General features: G+C 40.0%; 1 protein-coding gene across 2 annotated transcripts in view; it reads left to right on the forward strand.

Annotated features, from left to right (window-relative positions):
- Positions 1-25,834, forward strand: part of IGF1 (insulin like growth factor 1) — a 68,145-nt gene that overhangs the window by 25,148 nt on the left and 17,163 nt on the right. For both annotated transcript variants that reach the window (XM_064155445.1, XM_064155444.1), the window contains exon 3: positions 21,115-21,296. In XM_064155445.1, the coding sequence (XP_064011515.1) occupies positions 21,115-21,296 (182 nt within the window). The remainder of the gene's footprint in view (positions 1-21,114; positions 21,297-25,834) is intronic.

The raw sequence follows: 25,834 nt of genomic DNA on the forward strand, positions 1-25,834 counted from the left end.
CCTTCTGTCTCTCTGATTAATGCACTTGTTTCCTAACCCCCTCTGGCCGACCCTCCATTCTTCCTTGGGCACAAGGCAACATCTAGGGTATGGTTGAGGGGCAGTTGGGAGCCCCTCCTGGGGACTCAGGTTTCTGGGAGGGCTGTTGTGTTTCTGTATTACCTTTTACCTTGTCTATTTCTGTATATAACTGCATATACTGTAAATATCTACTTGTACATTGTGCTAAGCTGTAAATGTGAGCTTCATTCAATTTCCAGAGCTGGCTGCGTCTAGTCTGGGTGATTTCCAAAGTGGGGAAGGGGGGGGGAGGTAACCACCCAAACCACCACATAATACAAGATAAGATTTGAAGTTTGCTAGCTGTCTTGATTATGACATTTAGCATTCTCTTATGTGTGTATAAGCTGAACAGAGAGGAATTGTAACTTCTCTTTGTTCAGAAATAGTTCCACAGCAGTTCTGTTCTTCCCACTTTATGTGGTAAGAAGGAGGGAAAATTCTCACAGCCTTTTTGATGTTGCATAGGAGGTGACAATATCATGACACACGGAAGTAATTTCTGTGAAGCAAGAACACAGCAAGCCTGTCACATCTTGTGGTGCAGGCACATCCTTCACTGCTCTGACTTGTAGGTGCTGCCACACTGCTAACCGAGTGTGCAGGAGCCCTCTAGTGTAAAAATGAAACGAATGATCCTCCCACCCGGATTTTGCATACAAATAATGCAGCAAAACAATAGCTACCATGCCACTGTCAGTCTTCAGGGACTTCAGCAACGCACATTGCCCAGAAGATGCAACAATTATGAAGTGTCTTGGATCTCACCCAATGGGAAAGGTGTATCTATACTTACCGCTAGTCTCAAAGGGTGTTATAGGTAATGTGATTTCTGTGTGAATGTGTGACTGGCCACAAGACAGGTCTTAATTGAAAAAAAATACTCCAGAAGGTCGAAAATTATACAGAAACAAGCTACAGTCCCTGTCAGAGAAGTATTTGTTTTGGTGTTTTTTTTTCAATAGACCTCGACCTTAGGAACAATTGATAAATAAACATTTAAAGGATGGAAAATCTTTTTCTTATTGTTAGGCATTAGGATAAATTTTATCTAGTGTGTGCTGAACACTCCAGTCTTCCAGAGGCATAGCCACATTGCTTTACAGGACAAATAACGTTCAGGAAATTCCAATGCTTGGATCTGTCTTACCTCAGTACCAGGGAAGGTCATAGAGCAGATCATCATGAAAGCCATTCTGCAGCACGTGCAGGGCAACCAGGTCATCAGGCCCAGGCAGCATGGGGTCATGAAGGACAGGTCCTGCCTGATGAACCTGACCTCCTTCTACAAAAAAGTGACCTGGTTAGTGGTTAAGTAAAAAGCTGTGCATATTGCTCACTCAGACTTTAGTAAATCATTTGACAATGTCTCCCACAGCTTCTTCTTCTTGGAGAAACTGGCTACTCCTGGCTTGGATGGGTAGATGCTTTTCCAAGTGAAAATGTGGCTGGGTGGCCAGGCCCAAACAGTGGTGAGGAATAGCGTTAAGTCCAGTTGGTGGCTGGTCACAAGTGGTGTTTCCCAGGGCTCGAGAGTGGGGCCAGTTTTCTTTAATATCTTTATCAATTATCTGGCTGAGGGGATGGAGTCCACCCTCAGTAAGTGTGCAGATGATACTGAGCTGCGAGGGAGCACTGATCATTTTATGTGCAGAGACAGGCAACAAAGCTGGTGAGAGGCCTGGAACACAGCCTTATGAGGAGAGGCTGAGGGAGCTGGGGGTGTGCAGCCTGAAGAAGAGGAGGCTCAGGGCTGACCTCATTGCTGTCTACAACTACCTGAAGGGAGGTTGTAGCCAGGTGGGGGTTGGTCTCTTCTCTCAGGCAATCAGCAACAGAACAAGGGGACACAGTCTCAAGTTGTGCCAAGGGAAGTATAAGCTGTGTGTTAGGAGGAGGTTCTTGACAGAGAGAGTGACTGCATTGGAATGGGCTGCCCAGGGAGATGGTGGAGTCACCGTCCCTGGAGGTGTTCAAGAAAAGACTGGATGAGGCACTTAGTGCCATGGTCTAGTTGACTGGCTAGGGCTGGGTGCTAGGTTGGACTGGATGATCTTGGAGGTCTCTTCCAGCTTGGTTGATTCTATGATTCCATGATTCCAAGTCTCTACAGAGTGACCTGGACAGAAGAGATTTGATGGGTGAAGGCCAATTTTATGAGGCCAAGTGCCAGGTCCTGCACTTGGAACTCAACAACCCCATGCAAGGCTACAGGCCTGGGGGAAGAGTGTCTGGAAAGCTGTTCAGCAGAGAAAGACCTAAAGACCTAGGGGTCTTGATCAACAGCCATTTGAATATGAACCAGCAACGTGTCCAGGTGGCCAAGAAGGCCAAAAGCATCCTGTCCTATATCAGAAATAGTGTGGCCAGCAGGACCAGAAAGTGATTGTCCTGCTGTACTTGGCACTGGGGAGCCAACACCTTGAATACTGTCTTCAGTTTTGCATCCCTCACTACAACAAGAACATTGAGTTGCTGCAGCACGTCCAGAGAAGGGTGAAGATGATGGTGGAGGGTCTGAAGAACAGGTCTTTTGAGAAGCAACTGTGAGAACTGGGGCTGTTTAGCCTGTGGAAAAGGAGGCTGAGGTGAGACTTTCTCAATCCCTACAACTCCCTGAGAGGATGAGGTTGTAACGAGGTGGGGGGCAATCTCTTCTCCATAGTAACAAGTGATAGGGGGAGAGGAAATGGCCTCAAGTTGCACCAGGGTAGATTTAGACACAATATTAGAGAAAATGTCTTTACTGAAAGGGTTATTTGACAGTGGAATAGGCTCTCCAGGAAGGTGGTTGAATCACTGTCTTTGGAATTGTTTAATAGATGAACAGATATGGTCCTAATGGACATGTTTTAGCACCAGATTTAGTGGAGTAATAATGGTTGGACTCAATGATCTTAAAGGTCTTTTTCAACCAAAATGATTCTACAATTGTACTTGCTAGTAATATGACTTCATTACAACAGGTCCTTATCTCTGTCTTTTATGATAGAGAGAAAACTTTTCTACCTACAATATTATGGTGTGTAAATCATGTAATATTAACATAATGTACCCAGTGGAAAACATGAGAAGCCATTGGAGAGGCAACATATGCTTCCATGGTACCTGTAGTATCCTATGAAGATGCTGAGTAGTAGCTACTGGCAAAAGATCCCAGTCATGCACAAGTAAGAGACAGACATAGAAAGACAGAGATTCAGTCTCACACAGACCTATAACATACAGCTATTTCCTGCACAAAAACTTTGATTGATGCTTTCTGTCACTAACATTACAAAAAAATAGCAAAGATGGTGCTTATGTTGATTGCATTTTATTGTCACTAGTTCTAAATGAGATACATGGTAAAGTTATCTGATCCAAACACAATGTTGTTCTGAAGTTGCATAGAGAAAAGCATATGCAACAGTTTATTTTTGTGTTTTTAGTCTTTAGAGTGATCACAGTTGATTGCATAGCAGCTTTATGATGCTAGATGGAAAGTCAAAACAATTATGAAGTTTAAATTGATAAAAACTTCTTTAATATCCTGCTGTTTAACTGCTAGAGGGATAAACAAAGAATACCTAGAATGCTGGAATGAGTGTAGGAAATTCATTAGAAAAGTTATGAAGTGACATTAGAAGGCGACAAAAAGTAATGCATGAGAGGCATAAGCCACAGACAGACGAGGAGAGATTGGAAATAATTAAGCAAAATCACAATAGATGCAGTTTAGATAACCATTTAGAAACAAAGCAAAAACTCAGACCCATTTTAGACTAACAGAATTGAGAAAGTGACTTCATTTTACTTCCATTTAGGATTTTATCCTGGATATAGACACGAAACTTTTCTGAATTTTACAACTGAGGAAAATTAGTTCTTCAAAATTAAAGCATTGTCCTGGTTAAGGCCCTTAAGCTGGAAATCTCACATGAACTAAACTCCCACCACTTCAGGGCAGGCTGCACAGCTTCCTTGAGTTATTTTGCCACCTTCTTTTCTGGATAACAAAGGATAAAACAGAGGAAAGTAAAATGAAAATCAACAGGGGAAAAAAAAAACATTCCAAATTTCCCAAACCATAGAAAAATTTGGTTGGTACATATTTTGACCATTGGTTCTGTGAAAGAGTAGTCATATTTTATCCAAAAGTCACTCTCAGCAGAAAGAACTCCATAAAGTTTTGGTGCAGAAAGACTAAGAAAAAAAACCAAACCACTGTACTCCTGCTGGCACCTGCATCCATTTTTCAGGTGTGTAGATACCAGTAGCATAGGAGGTTGCAAGTGTTTTTACAAACATGCAACAGCACTTTTAGGAGGCAGAGTCAGAGGAAAGTGTCTGGAGTCTTTCACTTTTGAATGACGTTGGACTGCCTAACGACAAAGCCAGTTTCAGCCTTCATATAAATAAACTCTACCTTTAACTACCTATTTATAATATCTGAAACTCAACCTCCCCTCGATATTTGGCCATTCCTTTAGTTATATGACAGTAGGAGAAGTGAATAACAAGGTGTTTTTTTCTTGGAGGAGTTAGGGTGTTTTGAGGGGGGGGGGGTACAGTTGTATGGAAGTATTTTCACAGACTGGGTCTCTTCTTGTTTGACATACTCATCAAGGACTTGGAAGAAGGGGAGTATATCCTCCATAACTGCTGATGATACAAAACTGGGAGGAGTGGCTGACACACCTGAAGGCTGTGGTGCCATTCAGTGTAACCTGGACAGTCTAGGGAGTTAGACGAAGACAAACCACTCAAAGAGGGGAAGTATAAGGTGGGGTCCTACACTTACCTACAAAGGAGTTACACAACGCACAAATTAGGGGCTGACCTGCTGGAAGGCAACTCTGCAGAAAAGAACCTGGGAGTCCTAGGGGATGAGTCAGCCATCAGTCAGCAATGTGCTCTTGTGATCAAAAAAACCCCAGTGGTATCTTGGGGTGCAAAGGCAGCAGGGGAAGAGAAGTTCTCCTCCTCTACTTTGCCGATCTAGAGTACTGAATCCAGTTCTCAATTCCTCAGTTCCAGAGAGTGAAGGAACTGCTGAAGAGACTCCAAAAGAGGGCTTTAACAATGATTAGGGGACTGGAGCATTTCTCTTACAAGGAAACCTGAGGCTGTTTAGCCTGGAGAAGAATTGTCAATGATTGTAAGTATGTAAAGAGCAAGTGTCAAAGGAGTAAGGTCAGACTCTTCAGTGGTGCAGGACAAGGGGCAACAAGCACAAACTAAAATACAGGAAGCTTCATCTGAATGTGAGGGGAAAAAACCTTTACTTTGAGGTAGATGGAGCATGGGAGTAGGTTGCCCAGAAAAGTTGCCAAGTCTCCTTCACTGGACATATTAAAAACCTGTCTTGATGTGATCCTGTGTAGCCTGCTCTGGATGAACCTGCTTTATCAGGTGGAACAGGATCACATCAAGGCAGGTTGACACAGTCTCAACTTGTGCCAGGAGAGTTATAGGCTGGATGTTAGGAGGAAGTTCTTGACAAAGAGAGTGATTTGCCATTGGAATGGGCTGCCCAAGGAGGTGGTGGAGTTGCCATCCCTGGGAGTGTTCAAGAAAAGACTGGATGCCATGGTCTAGTTGACTGGATAGGGCTGAGTGATAGGTTGGACTGGATGATCTTGGAGGTCTCTTCCAACCTGGTTGATTCTATGATTCTATAATTCTTTTTCCAACACATCTAACAGCATTTATATGAGGTCACCATTAAACTTACACACATAGTACACCAATGAGCTAAATTTAAAAATCTACACCACTGCGTGCATATCTCTTCATCCTGCTTTTTGTTTCTGCTCAACTACATTCCTTTACTTAAATGATTGTGGATGAACAAAATTATGGTTCAGAACCTCCAATTCCTTTCAATTCCCATCATTCTGTGATTGTTTTATATCATATTGGATTTGGATTAGCTAGAATTAATTACTGCTTGGAAGAGACCTCCAAGATCATTCAGTCTGACCTAATCCAATCAACTTGACCATGGTACTAAGTGCTTCATCCAGTCTTCCAGGAACAATGACTCCACCACCTCCCTGGCAGCCCATCCCAATGGCAAAATAGTCTCTCTGTGAAGAACTTCCTCCTAACATCCAGCCTATACCTCCTCCAGCACAACTTGAGACTGTGTCCCCTTGTTCTGTTGGTGGTTGCCTGGCAGAGACTGACCAACACAGTATGCTTGAATAGAATTTTCCTTTGTATGGCTTGATTCTTAATGTCATATTTGGACACTGGATTGTTAACTTCAAATAGAGATAAGTAACTCATAACTAAATATTTAAAACCTCACACATACATTAAAAATCAAAACAAGACAAAAAAAAAACCCTGCTCAACATCTGCATTTGAAAAGGCCTTAATATTGATGCATGTGTCAAAAAAATATCTTCAGACACAATTCAAAATTTGTGCTTTCAGATGATCAAAAACTTCCTTCAAAGTCTTCACAGCTTTGAAATTTATTAGCATTTAAAAGACTAAAAATCAAATGGTAGATATTGAAAAGTTGAGAATTAAAAAATAGCTATAATTTCTAATATCCAATACAGGAAGAAGAGAGGGTTTTTTAAGAAATGCAGTTCTTAGGAATTACTTGGGTCTACTTTCTTATTTTCTGTGATTCCACATAAACCCCTCACTGGCCAAGTGCACTTGAGAAAACTTGGTGTGTTTTGTTTTTTTTCATTTTTCCACATACTTGTTATGGGGGTTGTTTTGTTTTATTTTTACCTTGAGGAGGTAGGCTCTACCTGATGACATTAATTTCATGATGTGCAGAAATACTGTCCCAGCATTGGGGAGAATAATCTTGTAGACTGAAACACATCTAACAGCATTTATATGAAGTCACCATTATCTACACCATTTGTCATAGTTTGGGTGTTACCTGCCTCCTCACACTTTGGGAAATCACCCAGACTAGACTCAGCAACTCTGGAAGTTGAATGAAGCTTTATATTTACAGCTTAGCACAATAGACAAGCAGATATTTACAATAGATACAGAAATACACAAGTTAAAAAGTAATACAGAAATACAACACCCCTCTCAGAAACCTGAGTCCCCAGGAGGGGCTCACAATCACCCTTCCACCTTCCTCCCACCCCTCTATGTTACCCAAGACTTTGCCTTATGTTTAAGGTAGTTTGCAGGGTTGGCCAAGGGCAGTAGGAAGCAGATAGATTAATCACACAGACACAGGTTAGCTTAGAGAGTGTTCAGCCCCAGAGAGACAGAGAGCAACTTTGTTATCTATATTTATGTTCTTGTTCATATACATCTCAGCAAGCCTATAAGTGAAGTAAACATCATCATTGTTTCATTTTCACAGCCTGTAATCTAGTTCTACTCACCAAAACATTCTAGCTAGGCTCAAACTAGCACAACGTTGTATGCACATCTATTCATCCTGCTTTTTGTTTCTGCTCAACTAGATTTCTTTGCTTAAATGATTGTGGATGAACAAAGTTAGGGTTCAGAAGAAGTCACTGAGCAAGTGGACTTCAAAAGTCAGATCGACATTGTCATAACCCTTTTAACATTTATTATATTCCTGTAGGACCCACAGAAAAAAAATCTAGTGAAACAAGAGGACAGTAAGATTGCCAAATAAGAGAAGCCATTTAAAAACACCTGTAAGTGATGTAGAGGTTTCAATCATTAATCAAGCCTAAACAATTTGGAAGGGAAATAGTAGAAGAAAGGAAGTAGTCACTTAGAAAGGAGTAGTTACTTAGAAAACCTTCTCTTTAAATGGAAATGAATTAAACGTCCCTGCAAAGGCCAATGAAACTTAGCAAGTGAGAACCTAAAAATCTACTCAGAAACCACATTTCTTTTCAAAACCTGTGACTGAAGAAGACATTGTCAGCTTTATAAAAGAAGGATTACTTCCTATTTTTTTCATAAGCTAACTTCATTGCCTATAAGAACTTCATTGTCAACTGTAGTTCTGGTATTTAATATAGTATAGTGCACCCAATTTCCCCCTGCATTAAACCAGTGTTTCTTTTACAATTTCTCTGCATATCTTCAGTAGTGACAAGGTGAACTGTATGGTCTAGAGTAAATAGAATAGTTTCATTTGTTATTAAGTAGTGACTTCCTTTTCTTTACATTCCCATGATTAGAACTGAGTCTCCTAGCTCAGTATTGCACTCAAGAGTTACAGTTGGTAGATAAAGAGTGTGAAAGATGAATCAAGCATAACAGCATATTTTAGACAGGTTTAGTTCTGGTATTGCTTCCAGACGCAATTCACAGTCCCTTTCTCATCCCAATGATTTCATCCTCACTCCCTAATGGCTATGTACCCCACTGGAAAGTTTTACTTTTTCTTTTATCTCATTAGACAAATTTAACAGGAGCATCGTGACCTCAAAAGAATGTTTCATTTCAAGATTAGATTTTTACATGTCCTACTAATTGAAAAATAAGGTTAAAGAAAGACAGGTATATGGTTACAGCACTGGCCTGGCACAGTCACAGTCTTCTGCTCTGCAGATAATTGATAGGTTGGTTCCACAAATATTAATTAAATTAAGTGCTGTCTTTCTCTGGAAAGAGCTCTCTTAATTTAGGGTAAAGCACTGTTTAACACAAGAAAAGATAAAATAATATCCCTCTAAACCTTTCTGATATAATTCCCTTGTTGAATATAGTGGTTAATTTGCTCTTGGTAATCAGGAATCTCTGAAGTCAATATTCACATGTAAAATTATCCTAATATGCCAAAAGTAGCAGACAATCAAGAAGCAGTTTTCTGGGAAATAATTCACATTTTAAATGCTGGCCATAAAACACTGTGTTGGATGTTTTTCAAAGGCATTAAGTCATCCTGCCACACTTAAAGTAATTAAAGTAATGTCATTCTGACTTGTGCAGAAAGCTATAACAACAGAAAGTCTAAACAAGATGCAGACAGTACCACACAGGTGCAAAGCTGAATTTTGTGTATTGCTTATGATTTGTTGCTGTATCCTTCTCAAGGATGAATGCTTCTTGTTGACAATGCCCTTGGCAGTAATATCAGATCTCGCTAAACAGAGCTTTTTGCTCTAGAGCTTAGAGCACATCCAAGTAAAACCAAGGAAGTTAACTGCATTAACCAAATACAAATCCAGTGTGAGTGAGATATGAGCTTGGCCCTTACTGTTATCTTCCTTCTCCCTTCTGCTTTCTTTTGTTGTGTCACTTAGGTTTCTAACGATGGAAGAAAATTGCCTACCTCTATAGCAGATAAAGTGACAGCAGTCCATACTCAACTGCTTACCCTCCTGCAACTGTCATTATTGTATAAATAGAAATAAAAATGGTTATGTCTCATAATAGGTACACTCTTGGATAGCATGAAAGGTGTTAGACAGGAGTTTCTTACTGAAACAGCTGTTTACACCTTTTGCCTCTAACTGGATGGTTCCGAAATACAGCAACAAGAGTATCACATTTGTCATTTGCTATTTGCTTTCATTTCTCAGAATGCAGCTGAGACAGGGTACCTATAGAGACAAAATCTTGATTACATAGTTGTTATGGAGGGGTTTTCTCTTATTCCTCCTCTGTTAGGGGGAGGTGAGAAATTAATTTGAGGTGGTATTAATTTTTTATAAAATTATTTATTAAAATTAATATTTACAAATTTGTACCACCCCCAACCACTATGTAATCAAGTTCTTTTGTGCAAGGTTATGAAAACAGCTGAGATATATTTACAGGGATTGGATTATTAAATGGAAATAGCAAATTATCAACAACTATAGACAGAGAGAAAGATTCCCTTAGGCTTAATGCCTCTTAACAACTATGCTGTCTGCCCAGCAAGGGCTGAAACTGAGTGTGCTCTTCAGACAGAGGTAACTTATATTACAGAGGAATTAAAGCTTGCTGAAATGTGTTGCTCTTAAGTATTAATTATTAATCACCCTCCAGGGATTATGTCACAGCATGTGCTCAGTATTCGGGTCCGGGTGAGGCTGGAATCTGTCCCGGCTTGCAGAGGAATGCTAAGTGTTCCCTTGCAGGAGAAGGGTTTGTCTGTGCAGCTTCTAGCACAGTCGTCTCACAGCTGGCAGGCTGTGTTTGTAGGTTAGCAGACAGTCTGGAAGGGTCTGCTGGGCCTAGATTTTTCCAGGCTTACAGGGCCGCTGGCAAGCAGTGTGCCAGGCTGCAGGGAGACTTGAGCTCCGTAGATAAATGCAGGATAGCAGCCAGTATGTACAGCTGCTCTAGGCTTAAGCAGGGGGCTCTCAGCTCCCCATATATGTACCAAATGCAGGCGTGCAGGCGCTCTGCTTCTCAAAGGGTTCGCAGACAGCTTCACTGCTCCTTGAGATCAATGCAAGAGGGCTGAGCCTCAGTAATGTTTGCAAGAGAGTAAGGGCCTGACTCTGTGTCTAGGCCATGCAAGCAGGTCTGTGCTGCTATGTGGATCAGAGAGCTGAGTCTGAACACTCTGAACACGTGGTGCTCCTTTGCACCCCTCTTTATAGACTCTGAGCCTAGATTCATGGCTCATTTGGACATCTAAAGTGACCAATCAGGTTGGCAGTAGGCAGTAGCTGTTTGCCTGGACCCTCCCAATAGGGGATCACCTGGGTGGACCCCAGGGGTACACAGACTGGGCATGTGTGTGTTACACAACCTGTTTACTGCCATAGGTCCCTGGCAGAAAAACATGTCCAGGCATGTAGAGGCATAGAGAAGCCTCAGTTTTGGGGCTGCTGCCCCTCCACCACAATAGTGCAAAGCAGATGTATTGTTATGTGGTCAGTGATATGAACTGTGTAACAGTCATTCTGCTCCACACTGTACATTAGCATTCTTGCCTGCTTCAAGTAGTCCCATCATATCCATTCCCCACAAATTTCTTTAGATGCCACCAAGGTAGTATTTACTCACTAAATGGTAAGGTGGCAGGAAAACAGCAGTGATTGCTCATTACCAGCCTGATGCAAACCCTAGTAAGGTCAAGTCTTTCCATTGTTTTCTATGGACTTTGGATCAGGTTATATAAAAATAGCTTCTGGCACCCAATTCATTGGAATATAAGGCAGACTGTTAGCTGCTGTGGGAGACGTGGTCAAGGCCCTCACAGATCAGTGTGATCAAAGGCAATGCCACATGGACTCCAGACCAATTCAATGAGAATTATGCCAGAGACTCTTTATTGATTGTTTCTGACTCTCATTATATAGTCTTTGATCATAGAGCACACAACACATTATCATAATTAGTCAAGGACAACCCAGTCCTCTGCATAAACCACTCCTTGTGTTCCTCATTAATGAGGTGCCCGTTGTCTATCCTTTCTGAGGTAAGGTGGCCAGCAGCTGGTGGGAATCAAGGTCAGCATCCACCTGTTATTATCCTTCTTCACCTTGCATTCCCACACCTGACTACACAAAAAGATTTCCTGGTGATTTTACCAATGCTAGCATTTCATCCAGTGTTGGTTTTCGCACTGTTACTAATTTGCTAATTGAAATAAAAGACAGTGTCACTTTGGCTATGCAATTAGAAGGGTATGAAAGGCCCTAGTATAACTGATCACCCTTTGATCACAAGCAAGAGTAAGCAGCAATCATTTACTGTGAGAGCACATAGAAGAAAAGAGAATATATTCTCATTATGGATGGATGGATGCATGGGTGGATGAAAGACTGTATTGTATTTTCCTCCTTAATGCACTACAATGGGCAGTGCACAAATGTAGCAATGACCTCCTGGTTTCTAATTATCTTGTCCTAAATCCTGATAAACCTGACTATTCTTGCAATAGTGAATTTATTCCCAGCAAAGCATTTCCTTTGCCAAAGTATATATTTTTTGGCAGCATCTGGCACTTTCCAGACCTGGAATCTGATGTAGGCTTGTAAATTGTACAAGATTGGCAAGGTTTTCACTCTCTAGAGCACTGAATTGGTGTAAAATAATACATTATATTGTTTCCCACTCTTTCTGTCACCTTTTTTCCTCAAAAGAATTCTAAACTCTGAAATTTCCTTTTCATATCCCAGTGCAACACTCACAAAACTATAGGTCTTTTTCTTCACACATTGCAACTGGCTTAAGAACTACTGTGTGAAGCATAATGGCTCTATCACATGCTTAGTATACTTAATGGCCTCCAAGGCAGCTGCTTCACAAAAAGATCAGAGTACAGTGCAGCTATGTGAGAGGAAACTGTTAAAAGTGCTGTACTCTGGAAATAAGTTTAGGGGAAGAGGATTTTTTTTTTTCTTTTAATTAAATAGCGAAGAAAAACAAATTACTCTGAAAACATATTTCTAAAGGGAAAAAAACAGCTCCTTCAACTGTGTGGCAGATAAAACAAACACAGACATACAAATTAAAAACTATGACACCTTTTAGAAAAAAAAATCCACATTTATTGGCCAACTGACTTTAAAGAAACAAAATAGTTGATTTGCTCTTCATTGGAAACATCAAAGAGTTTTCATTTCTTCACGAGATGCAGCTTATACATCTTAATTAGGCAGGCAAAACACTCTGAAGTCTGGATAGATTTCTCATATAGATCAGGGCTAACTGAATGCCTATGCTTTCCTAGTCTTACTTGCCTAGAATTTCAGAGGCAAAAGTCCTTATCAATGAAAAACATCTTCTTACCTCAGACTCAGTAATGAATGCAATCCAGTGTTTCACTCAGCAGTAGCTCTAGTGCAATATCTCAGCACTAACAAACGCACATGCTTTCATAAAGATTTCACTTGTGCATACTGATAAAGCTTATCCTCCATTCTCATGCATATTAAATTAGACTTCAGAGCTAAAGCATCCATTCATTGAGCATTTATAAATGCTAATATATGCTCATTTTGATGAATACAAACAAAAATCTGTCTAAGCATAATTATTTTTTTGGCACTTACAAACACTGAAGGAAAATGGAAGCTAAGTATTAGACAGTGTAGTTTCAAAATACGTGCAGCTTATTTACATGAAAATCAGATTGTCTGCTTGGCAACGTTTAAACCTTGAGCCTACTCTCTTAAGGGACTTTACAACCGTTCACAATATTTGTTATTTGCTTGTTTGTTTGCTTTAGCAGTCCATAGAAGCATCAAAATACTGGCACTTCCTCCTGATTGAACACTTACAATTTTCCAAAGACAAAATAGAAAGAGTAGAAGTTCCAGAGTACCCTCAAGGGGTGTTACCAATATAATATTAAACCAGTCTTCTAAGATCACAAGGAGCTTAAAAGTGATATCATTAATCTCTCATTGTGCATATACATGCATTTGTCATGCAAAACCAGACAAGAATACTGGCCTGTATACAGAACACGGTCGAAGGGCAATGGAGACAGGTAGTTAAACAGCAGACTGGCTGATACACTTCCTAGAACTATAGGTGTCATTATTTCTTATTGTTAAAATGGAAACAAAAGAATCATAGAATCATAGAATCAACCAGGCTGGAAGAGACCTCCAAGATCATCCAGTCCAACCTAGCACCCAGCCCTATCCAGTCAACTAGACCACGGCACTAAGTGCCTCATCCAGTCTTTCCTTGAACACCTCCAGAGACAGAGACTCTTCCAGGGATGGCAACTCCACCACCTCCCTGGGCAGCCCAATCCAATGGAGAATGGCTTTGTATTCCACCAGGGGTATACATGCTTACATACAACCAGATACTGTAAATTACGGACACAGTGGTAAATGAGTATTGCTCACAGAAGCACCCCAAAACTGCTATCAATGCTTGAAAATTGAACAAATTGTATTATCTTGATGTTTTGATGGATATACTTCAAGTTTTTCAATAGAAGATGATAGTAGACTAACAGATCAATAACTTTTACCATTGCTTTAAAAGCTACTGTCATAGCTGAAGACTGACTCTAATAGTAGGTTAGGAACAAGCTCATTATTCACACACAGTATCACATAGTATCATCAGGGTTGGAAGAGACCTCACAGATCATCAAGTCCAACCCTTTACCACAGAGCTCAAGGCTAGACCATGGCACCAAGTGCCACGTCCAATCCTGCCTTGAACAGCTCCAGGGACGGCGACTCCACCACCTCCCCGGGCAGCCCATTCCAGTGTCCAATGACTCTCTCAGTGAAGAACTTTCTCCTCACCTCCAGCCTAAATTTCCCCTGGCACAGCCTGAGGCTGTGTCCTCTCGTTCTGGTGCTGGCCACCTGAGAGAAGAGAGCAACCTCCTCCTGGCCACAACCACCCCTCAGGTAGTTGTAGACAGCAATAAGGTGACCCCTGAGCCTCCTCTTCTCCAGGCTAACCAATCCCAGCTCCCTCAGCCTCTCCTCATAGGGCTGTGCTCAAGGCCTCTCAACAGCCTCGTCACCCTTCTCTGGACACGCTCAAGCATCTCAATGTCCCTTCTAAACTGGGGGGCCCAGAACTGAACACAGTACTCAAGGTGTGGTCTAACCAGTGCAGAGTACAGGGGCAGAATGACCTCCCTGCTCCTGCAGACCACAACATTCCTGATGCAGGCCAGGATGCCACTGGCTCTCTTGGCCACCTGGGCACACTGCTGGCTCATGTTCAGGCGGGTATCAATCAGCACCCCCAGATCCCTCTCTGTTTGGCTGCTCTCCAGCCACTCCGACCCCAGCCTGTATCTCTGCATGGGGTTGTTGTAGCCAAAGTGCAGCACCCTGCACTTGGAGCTATTGAACCCCATCCCATTGGACTCTGCCCATCTGTCCAGGTTTATGATGGTTTTCTGAATTACAGTCTGAATGGCATTCTTGAGCTCTACTGTTGGGCTAGAAAAGACACTACATACGGAAATACAAAGAAAGCCACACAGAAACCCCAAGTCATTTTACCCCATTTGGTTGTAGAGTCTTTTAAACAGTCGATTAGCTTTGTGTTTAGCTTAGGATGTTTCTCATGTAATTTCCATGCTACAAGAGTAGATTATACTTCTCCACAGAATGCAGAGGTATTTTGCCAGTTGAAACTTCTATAGTCCACCTACACCAGTGCTTCTCATATTGAAACCAATGGCAGCACAAGGGAGGTATTTTGGAGGAAAAATGGGGAACAAAGAAATCAAACACAGTCGAGCCCTGCTGAATGAATCCACTGACTTTGCATTATTTAAAGGGAAGTGCTGTTAGTACAGGAGCCATCTGCTTAACTGTTGGAGCTCTGTACCTTGGCCTGCTTCAGGGGACTTCAGAACGGTGTGACTAGACTTCGTATCTGCTTGTAGCACATGAAAAGAGACATTCATACATTTGGTGCAGCAGACTTAACGAGAGCCAGAAATTCCAAAAAGTACTGACAAAAAAGGAAAGAAATCTCCAAGGAAATAAGTGTACATCAGAAAATGGAATTCTAGGACTGTTACATGTCTACAGGCAACACTTTTAAGGTCAAGTAAATATAAGGAACTTGATAATGACTGGAAAGCAGCACTCAGTTGCGTCAGAAAGAGGAGAAAGAATAATATGGGTGTCTAAAATACTGACACAACAAAATCAGTCGGTATTTTAAGGCAATAGCGTAAAAAGAAATCAAAGAACAGAAAATTGGTATTTGATGTGCAGAATCACCAGGGGTTTTTTTACTATAATGGATTTTGGTCTCAAAATTAAATTGTTTAGTTACGTCAGTCCCTATGTAAGAGAGGACTCAGGCATGTACTTACTGTTGAATATGTGCTTTAATCCAGCTTGGATTTGCCTCGATCTAAGCACATGTTTTGGTAACTTGAACTACAATCATCTGATCCTGCAGTCCTTCCAAAAGGAGATGAGTCAAATACTGATAATATCTGAAGAAGTGATAGTATCTCCTTATAATTTATCTCATCTTTGTGTGCGATAGCATCTTTGCACACTGCAACACTTAAAAGGACAGCAGCAACTTAAAATCTCTTGGTTGGAAATACAATTAGACATCAGATACTTTGCAAAAGTAGAAAACAGAATCATGATTGCTGACAAAGAATAATTTTCCCCTGTTTTTTTTTCCATATATTTTGCACTTTTGATAATAACATTTCGCATTTCATACAAATGTTAAGTATACTGCATTACTTAGGTCTTTCAAAAATCTGGAGGAAAAAAAAAAGAAAATTAAATAAAACCATTTGACTTCACAATAGTAATGTTATTTTTTAAAATGAAAGATGAGCATTTGCTATGCTGTGTAATACATGCCTGGTTAAATCCACAAATAAATGACCTGAAGGGACATTGTGGAGAGGCTGGTGCTGGGCTCTTTGCACAGACAGTTGGAGACAGGACAAGGGGGAATGGCCTCAAGCTGACCCTGGGTAGGTTTAGACTGGACATTAGGAAAAGAAATTTTACAGAGAGAGTGGTCAGGCACTGCCCAGGGAGGTAGTTGAATCGCCAACCCTGGATGTGTTTGGATGTGGTGCTCAGGGATATGGTTTAAGGTGAATCTTGTAGAGTAGGGTTATAGGTTGGACTTGGTGATCCTGAGGGGCTTTTCCAACCTAGGTGTTTCTGTGATCCTGTGAAATGTCTAGCTTCATTTCTGACCATATCACTGGTGTGTTAGTGATTCCATTCCAAACTTTTTACATATTCCAGAGCAGCAGTTTAAAGAACTATAAGATACTATATCCTCCTCCTGAAAACATAAAATAAAAAACAGAGCAAAACAAAACAGAAAGCCAACAACAGGAAACAAACCAAAACAAAACCACCACCAGACAGCAAAGTCAGATTTCTTTGATCTGGCTACAGTAAAGTCAGCTTTGAAGTACAATGGCATTGTCACATAAAAGATTCCAGTATTCAATAAGTAGTACTTATGCACATGATAGTGAAGGGGAAATGTTGCTGCAGACTGCTAATGCAGACAATACTCCATGGGTATGGGATAAAATACCATGCAGGGTACATTATCAACTTCATAATTCGTTAAATCCACACACTGAAGAGTAAAATAACTTCCATGTAATCACAGTATCACCAAGGTTGTAAGAGACCTCATAGATCATCAAGTCCAACCCTTTACCACAGAGCTCAAGGCTAGACCATGACACCAAGATAATAGCTAGGTGAGACTAGATTGGCAACTCCAGCTAACTACATAATTGTGCAAGCTCCTTTTTTGACTTATTGGAAAGACATCACATGCAAATAAATGCGTGACATTATGGCATGTTAGAGTAGACAACTCTAGTTCCTTTATGTGCCATTGAAGAAAACTCAAACATATTCCCATTGAAATGACTGTATTGACCGAAAGTCATACCTTTCAAAGAAAACATTATACTGATAAATTGATAGAATGCTATTGCATGTCACTTTTATCCTGTCTTGAGTAAAAAATAAGACTGAACTAAAATTAAAATAGCAAAATACACAGATACATTGGAAAGAACTATTGACTGTTAAAGGAGATGAAAAAAATCACATCTACTAACCAGTTCAGTCTTTAATCATTGACAAAGCTAAATATTAACTGTATTAAACAACAAAATTTTAAGACCTTGCAAATTCTACATTTCTTTTGACTATGTCCTTTATAACCCCTCCATATACCAATGGATCCTATGAAAAAATGCTGCTATCAATCATTAGACATTTATAGCCTTGCTACTCATGGAAGAAAGATTTCTTCTATCAAGTTCTGTTTACACGTGGGAGCTTCTGGGCAACACATTTCATTTTACTGATTCCAAATTTTCTCACCTAAAGGTAATATTATTTACGTAGCATGAATGTCACAAGGAGCTAATATTTGTGAGATTCTTAGACGTGCAAAATGCTACTAACCCTGAAATCTTCTCTTAGATTGACAGATTTTTTTTTTTTTTTTAGTATGGGTAACATTTTGAGGGGCAAAAAGATCACCATAATCCAGATAAAACTAACCAACGAACTGCCCATTGTTATTTTTATTCTTAGTAGTAGCCAGGGATTTGATCAAATGCCTATGCCCATTAGCCACTCCAAAATACCATTGAAAGGAAAATTCTTTAACAGAAGTTTCTGTACTATTTATACCTAGACCTCAGCTGGAGCTCTTAGGAAGAGTTACACCTGCATATCCAGGAACAGAATTTGCCCTTTCGTGTTTTAGATGGGAATAAGACAAAACCTGGAACAGCTCTGGATATCCCACAAAGTAATGACACTCCACATTTTATTATAACTGTTAAATTTTTAAAGTGTTAGGCTGAGATGACCTAGTTAACAGACTTCAGAAAAATCTCCAGGGAAAAACCTTGTATTTTATATTACAATGCAGTGAGTGAAAATAGTCTGGGGGGAGGGGGGGGGGAAGAAAAAGAAACCCCTATAGATCTCTATTTTTTAATATTTATAATAGTTATGCAGTGATAAACAGTGAACAACACAGATATGAATAAAAATATTACTGTAATTACCCCTGGCTTGCTGTTCTCTGTAGTCTTATGAAAAAAATTTAGCAGGCAATGTACAGGAGAGAGATCCTCAGCGGATGACAATATACTAAGTAAGCATGTTTTTGCTTTTTGTTTAATTTATGGTCCCTGGGGGAAAAAAGGACATTTTAAAACATATTGCCTGGGTTTACAAAGCTCATAGGGATAGTCAGATCTTAGCTGACTGTTCTGATGGCTAAACTGTTAGACATACTGCACCACTAGAGGTCTTTTCATTCACGGATGTACTAAGGCCTCAAGGGTTCTTCGTCAGTGGACACGTTTTAAACACAGAGAATCTCAAAACACAGGACACATTTTAAACACTGAGAATCTCAAGGCACAGCCCTGTCTTCAACTTGACAACTGCAAGATAAGTGTACGAACACTAACTTAGAATTTGCTGTATAAGCATCGGAGACAACTAATTTCCCAAAGAGAAACAATTTTCAGCTTTCTTGGCACCTTTATCCTTTATATAGCTTGAATCATTTCTTAAAATGTAAACTCCTGCCAAGTTCTGTGACTAACAGAGGTTTTGGTCATAGTGGTAAAATTGAAGAGGGGAAAAAAAGCAAGAACAATAATTGGTAGAGCTGACTGAAGCGAGTTACTTCGTTTTCTGGCTCTTGGTGCAATTTTGTTTCCTATTACCCATATTTTTGTGTTCCTAAGTATCATAGAATCATAGAATCATAGAATCAACCAGGTTGGAAGAGACCTCCAAGATCATCCAGTCCAACCTAGCACCCAGCCCTAACCAATCAACTAGACCATGGCACTAAGTGCCTCATCCAGGCTTTTCTTGAAGACCCCCTGGGACAGTGCCTCCATCACCTCCCTGGGCAGCCCATTCCAATGGGAAATCACTCTCTCTGTGAAGAACTTCTTCCTAATATCCAGCCTATACCTACCCTGGCACAACTTGAGACTGTGTCCCCTTGTTCTATTGCTGGTTGCCTGGGAGAAGGGGCCACCCCCCACCTGGCTACAATGCCCCTCCAGGTAGTTGTAGACAGAAATAAGATCACCCCTGAGCCTCCTCTTCTCCAGGCTAAACAGGGCCAGCTCCCTCAACCTCTCCTCATAGGATTTGTGCTCCAGGCCCCTCACCAGCTTTGTTGCCCGTCTCTGGACATGTTCCAGCACCTCAACATCTTTCTTGAATTGAGGGCTGTGGGTCATTCTGTAAACGGAAGCAAAACATCTAATCTTTTAATTTTACTGCCTGAAACTGAATTCTACCAGAATCATAAAACAGATATAGAAAGTAAGTAATTGGTGTGGGTTTTTTTTTAACTTACTGTTCCTTTATCCTTCCGTAACTTGCTAGAAATAACTACACATCCAACTGAGTACAAACATGCAAAACTTTTCCCAATCAAGTAGTTTCTATGAATGCCCAGTGCAAGCACAAAACACAAGAAAGACCACACTCTTATAGTTCAGTTTCCTGTTTTGTGTAAAGCCACAGAATGTAAAACCTTTTGGTTTTATCTATTCTATTAACCATCTTCCTATATTTGGTCGTTTCATTGGCAATTTTGTTACCTTATTCCCTTCTTCACGCTAGTTTTTGAGCTTGCAGATCCTATGGCCTGCATAGAGGCAAACAGCATTTATTTTCCCTTTGGAATACGCTCTGACTTCACAGAATGGTTCAGCACAGCCTTTTTCATTAGAAAATACTTGCCTATAACACAGGCATGATCTATGATCTTTAAACACTACCTACCTCAGTCATGTCAACAATCTATTTTCTTTGAAATGCTAAAGGGCAAATTTCCTTTGTGAAGCTTCTGAATGCCAGATCTCAACTTCCTCCCTCTCCACTTTGAATGTCAAGGCAGTTCAAGAAAAATTGTTACTAATACTATCAAAAAATGTATAATTCTACCCAAATGCTTAAATAGGAATCACCCACAGACAGAGATTAAGCATGGCCATTTCCAGTGGTATCTTTCTAAGGTGTGTCTAAGAACAGCATCTTAGTGTAGATAGATAGAAGAAGTCTACACAGTTTTCATTGGTGACTCATTTAAATTATGCAACGGTGATGGTGTTACCCACCCCCACCCCCCCTTCCCCACTAAGTAAAATCACCCAGACTAGACTCAACAGCTCTGGAAACTGAATGAAGCTTTATATTGACAGCTTAGCACAATATACAAGCAGATAATTACAATATATACAGCTATATACAGAAACATACAAGTTAAAAGGTAATACAGAAACACAACACCCCTCCCAGAAACCTGAGTCCCCAGGATAGGCTCTCAACTGCCCTTCCACCTTCCTTCCACCCCTCAACCTTACCCAAGATCTTGCCTTATGTTTAAGGTAGTATGGAGGATCAGCCAGCGGAGTTAGGAAGCAGGTAGATTAGTCACAAAGACAGTAGGGTAGGTTAAAGAGCAGCCCACAAAGCCCAGAGAGCAAGTTTGTTATCTAGATTTATGTTCTTGTTCTTATACATCTCAGCAAGCCTATGAATGAAGTAATCATCACCATTGTTTCCTTTTCACAGCCTGTAATCTAATTCTTCTCACCAAAAGCGTCTAGCTAGCTTCAAACTAGCACAGCAACTTGATATGACTGCTTCTGAAATCGTTTCACTTTCTAACACGAGTGTTTTCCATTTGTGTTTTGAATAGGTAAGCCTACAGGGTATGGATCCAGCAGTAGACGCTTACACCACAAGGGAATAGTGGATGAATGCTGCTTCCAGAGTTGTGACCTGAGAAGGCTGGAGATGTACTGTGCTCCAATAAAGCCACCTAAATCTGCACGCTCTGTACGTGCTCAGCGCCACACTGATATGCCAAAAGCACAAAAGGTAGGCCAGGCTGGGGACAAGACCAAAACAAAACACACAAAAAAACCCCAACCAAAATCACAACAGCCAAACAATCCACAACACAAAAAGACCCCAAACAAACAAAATCCACAAACCCCTATCTAATTTAGGGAAGGAAAAATCCATCAAAATTGGTAACATAGCAACCAACTGATGTGTCCTACCTACTAGGAACATTGCACTTTAGTGGAGCTTCAGAAAATAGTGTCTGTAGAGGACAACGAGTAGGAAATCCTATGTTCTATCTCCTAGAACAGTGAATAAACCATGGAATTGCTAAGCTAGTAGTTGTGAGGTTTTATGCTGCTACTGGGTAGTAAGTGACTAGTACTTAGAATCATAGAATCTGGGTTGAAAGAGACCTCTAAACATAGAAACATAGAAACATAGAATGAACAAGGTTGGAAGAGACCTCCAAGATCATCCAGTCCAACCTAAAGGTTATGTAGTCCAACTCTCTTGCAGTGAATAGGGGCATCCTCAACTAGATCAGGTCACCCAGAGCCCTGTCCAGCCTCACCTTGAATATCTCCAGGGATGGGGCCTCAACCACCTCTCTGGGCAACTTGTACCAGCGCTCAGTCACCCTCATCATAAAGAAGTTTTTCTTAACGTCCAATCTAAACTTACATCATTCAACCATAAGTAACACCTATGACTTGCCTGAAAAGAAAAATCAAACACTGAATGTTTAACAACTGATCTATTCAGAACCTTCTCGCTCTTTCTTCATTGTGAGGGAAAGGTAAAGTGAGCGATCAAGAGGGAGAACAACCCTTTTGATATTTATTTGACATGTGAAAGAACACATGTTGTTCTTTTTCCCCCTCATTGTTTTGGCCTTTTTTGTTTTGTTTATCAGAACTAAATGAACTGGATAGTCACTGCAGTAATTAACTACTTGACTTTAACTATTTAATAAGTATATTCTCCAAGCACTTCAAAAACTCATTGTTATGATTTGTGCAGATATAGGCTTCAGAGTATCCAGGGTTTTTTTCTCTGCCACACTAGATATATTGTATGTATACACAGTTAAATCTTACCGCTCCTCCACACAGCCTGTAGTGCACAAAACCTGTTTTAGACTAGACTGCCATTAAGCTCATGTCCAACTGCCTCTCTTGTTCAAGTACCGAACATCTGTTTTTCATGTTATCTGTCAATGTGCTGTAAGCCTCTAGTGATATATTTTATTGCTGTTGACCTTGTCTGTCCTCCACATATGTTGGCCCCCCTTTTGCAGTTATCTGAAAATGTTTTATTATAAGAACTGGAACGGCATGAAATCCTAAGACTTCACAGGAAGTCATGAAACTAGCACAATGTACTTAATATCTTCTTTGTGAAAAGAACAATTGTAATCATTCCAGCATCCATTTCTTTTCCGTAAGCCAAGATAGAGAATGTAATCTTTTTCACCTCTTTCTCAAGTGTTTTCAACTTTTTGAAGTAGTAGCTGTATGATTCTTCCTGGGAAGTATCACCTTAGCCATGCACATCTCAAAAAACACACATGACAATTGAAGTCTTCTTCAGGTAGAGCTCAACTACAGACAAGAAAGCCCTGTGGGTTATTACTCTCTGTGCAGACATCTATTTGAGGCTTGTGGGAGAGGAAGAAAACAGGCTTGGCTGGTAATATGCGTGCTCCTTCTCATACTTATTGCTAAGGTGATCAGTAAAACATTCTGTAACTTAAAGATTATCTTCCAGCTCTCTGATGGATCTCCACAGCACTTTCCTCAGAGGGCAAAGGAATGAGGTCATTCTTTAGGCAGCTGTCCTCTTCTCAGTTCAAAAGGCAGGCAGGGAAATACTTACAAACAGGAAGGAACAAAAGAGAAGCCTTGGATCTTACTGCAGAAGGAGGTGGCGTTCGAGAGGGGATACTGGAAGAAGGAAAAAAATTATAGGGATTGTGTAGTAATTGAAAGAAACTAGATGCAGAAAAAATCACTGGGGAAATTGAAAGGAGAAAAAAAAAATCAAGGTGTGGAAGGCACTAGAAGGACAATGAGGAGCAGAGGAAAAGAAAGGGAAGGGAATTAGGACAAAGAGGCTGAGAAGCTGAGAAATAATGAAGAACTGAATGAATCATACTGCTTAAAAACAAGACAAAATAAAGGTAGAGGGGGAAATTCTGTTAAAGAAAACAACACCTTTAAAGCAAATGTATGTGAAAGAGAAGGATGAACAAAAGCAGAAAAAATCATAAACACATTTCTATGGAACATGGCAATAAATCAGAAATTGTATGGGAAAAACAAACTGACATTTTTAACAATATCTGTGGATAAGGAAAATGAGATTCAGGAAACAAAAAAAAGAGAAGTGGTAGGAGAAACTATTACTATGATTTATGATAGTTAAAAGGGAAACAGAGGGAAGGAAGAGGAAGGATACATAATTCATTGAGAAAAACTCTGAAAAACCTCTGATACATATTCTCAAGTGGGTTTTTTTTGTATTATTTTTCCTTTTGCAGTCACCTGTACATACCTCCTTTAGGAAGACAATGCTGTTTAATTGATAGAGCAATTGCTAGAGTTTAGACCCAGACACAGGCTAAACATAGACAAGATAACACAACGGAACCATACATCAACATTTCTAAACCCAAGAAAAACATCCCTGAATTTTTAACAAAGAGATTAACTGTGAAACCAAAGCATTTTACAGATTGGGATTGGTTTTTTTTTTTTTCAATCTATAATCAGGAGAATAATTCTTGACATTGCTTTCAGATTAAAATCTCATTTAAGGAGAAAATACATCAGCTAGTAAGGTAGGACTAAGGAATAGGGAGAAACTTCCATTATTTCTGTTGGAAAGCAGAGTAATGATTTCATCTATTTTTACACTAAGTTCATGTTTACAGTTTTAAACTGAGAAACAGGAGCAGGAAGGAGAATTAAAGTTCTGTCTTCAGTGTACATGGTTTCCTATAGCATTTCTCTCATTCGTTCTTCCTCTTCTGAAAATGACTAAAAATTTAATCTATTCACCCTTATGGGAATTAATTTTTCACAGCAATTTGGAAACAACTGTTCTCTGTTCAAGCAGACCTGACCTGCTCCTCTAAACATTGGACACTCCATTTATTAGCAATAAAGCAAAATAACCTTTAATGTCAACATGGGGTTTGAATGTCCACCCTAAGATGTTATTACATGCTTCCAAATAATCTTCAGTCCTACTTAAATGATCTTTCCTATCACTGAGGTAATTGTTAGCCTTATGTTAAAGCCTTGCCTTTAAAGATCCACTCTTAAGATGACAGAAATCTGTGCTTCACTGTCCATGGTCTGACACTCAAATCTGACGTTTTGCACCTGACACCTTGAAATGCTTATTGTGTCTTTCTTCATGTCTGAATATCAACTCAAAGAACCTGATTATTAAACCAGAAGTGCAGACAATTTTATTTCTTTTCAAAGATTTGAGAAATAAGGCAATTCTTTCTAGACCAGCATAAATGGAGGCCCAAGAACCTGATCCAAGCATTCACACTTCTTTTTTTTCCAATGGTCTCAGCATTCCATACTTGAAAAAAAAATGTGTTATGTGAGTCAAAGCATTTTCTGGCATGCAGTTACTGCTGCCACCACTATTACCACTTCTTAGTAGTTATTCATCCAAATGTTGATTCCAGAGAAGAAATTGTTTTAAGAGTAACATGTCATCTTCCCTCAATTTCAAAGCTAGCCTGTGTGTTATGACAATAATTTTTCCGACTATGTGTCAGCATTAAAAGCTATCACTGAAACCCTACTGCAGCTTGTTATTTGCTTTATTTGGGTGCTAAAACTGTTCCGAAGTCAGACAACAACAGCAATGAAAAGAATTTACATTTTCATTTGGGAAACCATTGATTTCCAATCTATTTTGAAAGCCACTGCAATGAAAAAAATGACTGTTGTTCCATAATAAGGCTCTCACTGCCCATGTTGCGGATTGCAAGTGTGCAGTCTTTACAAATGTATTACTCTTTTTAAAGTGGAGACCTAGAACCAGTATTGAAATGGATACTTTGCTTTGTTGATCTAAGGCAAAAAGCAGGACAAATGCATCCAGGAATTCTTGTTTTCATAGCTCATTGTTACCAATATAAGCATTTGTAGCATAAGGCAAGATTCTTAACAGTGGCAGACTCCTATGAAGTGTTACAACAATGATGTTAGTGAGAATTGAAAGGTGTATACAGAATAAGTACTTCGGGTGAAAATTAAGGTACAACTTAGAGAAAACTAAAGACAGAAAAAGTAGTTTTGGAAAAGTTGAAAGAGCAAAGGCAAGAAAACAAACAAGCAAAAAATTTCAATTTACAGAAAAGCAGAACCCTGTTCACAATTGTTTCTATATTCAGCCCGTAGTAAGGAAGCTATTCTATGGTTGTATTAGCAATATTCAATGAAGTGAAGCCAGTATCCTACTGAAATGATCTTGGAAATGGTGACTAGATGATTAATCTCTTCTTCCTCATGTACTATTGCCTTTTGGACTAAAAAGGTCTT

The sequence above is a fragment of the Pogoniulus pusillus genome, chromosome 15, assembly GCF_015220805.1.
Source record: "Pogoniulus pusillus isolate bPogPus1 chromosome 15, bPogPus1.pri, whole genome shotgun sequence".
NCBI lineage: Eukaryota > Metazoa > Chordata > Aves > Piciformes > Lybiidae > Pogoniulus > Pogoniulus pusillus.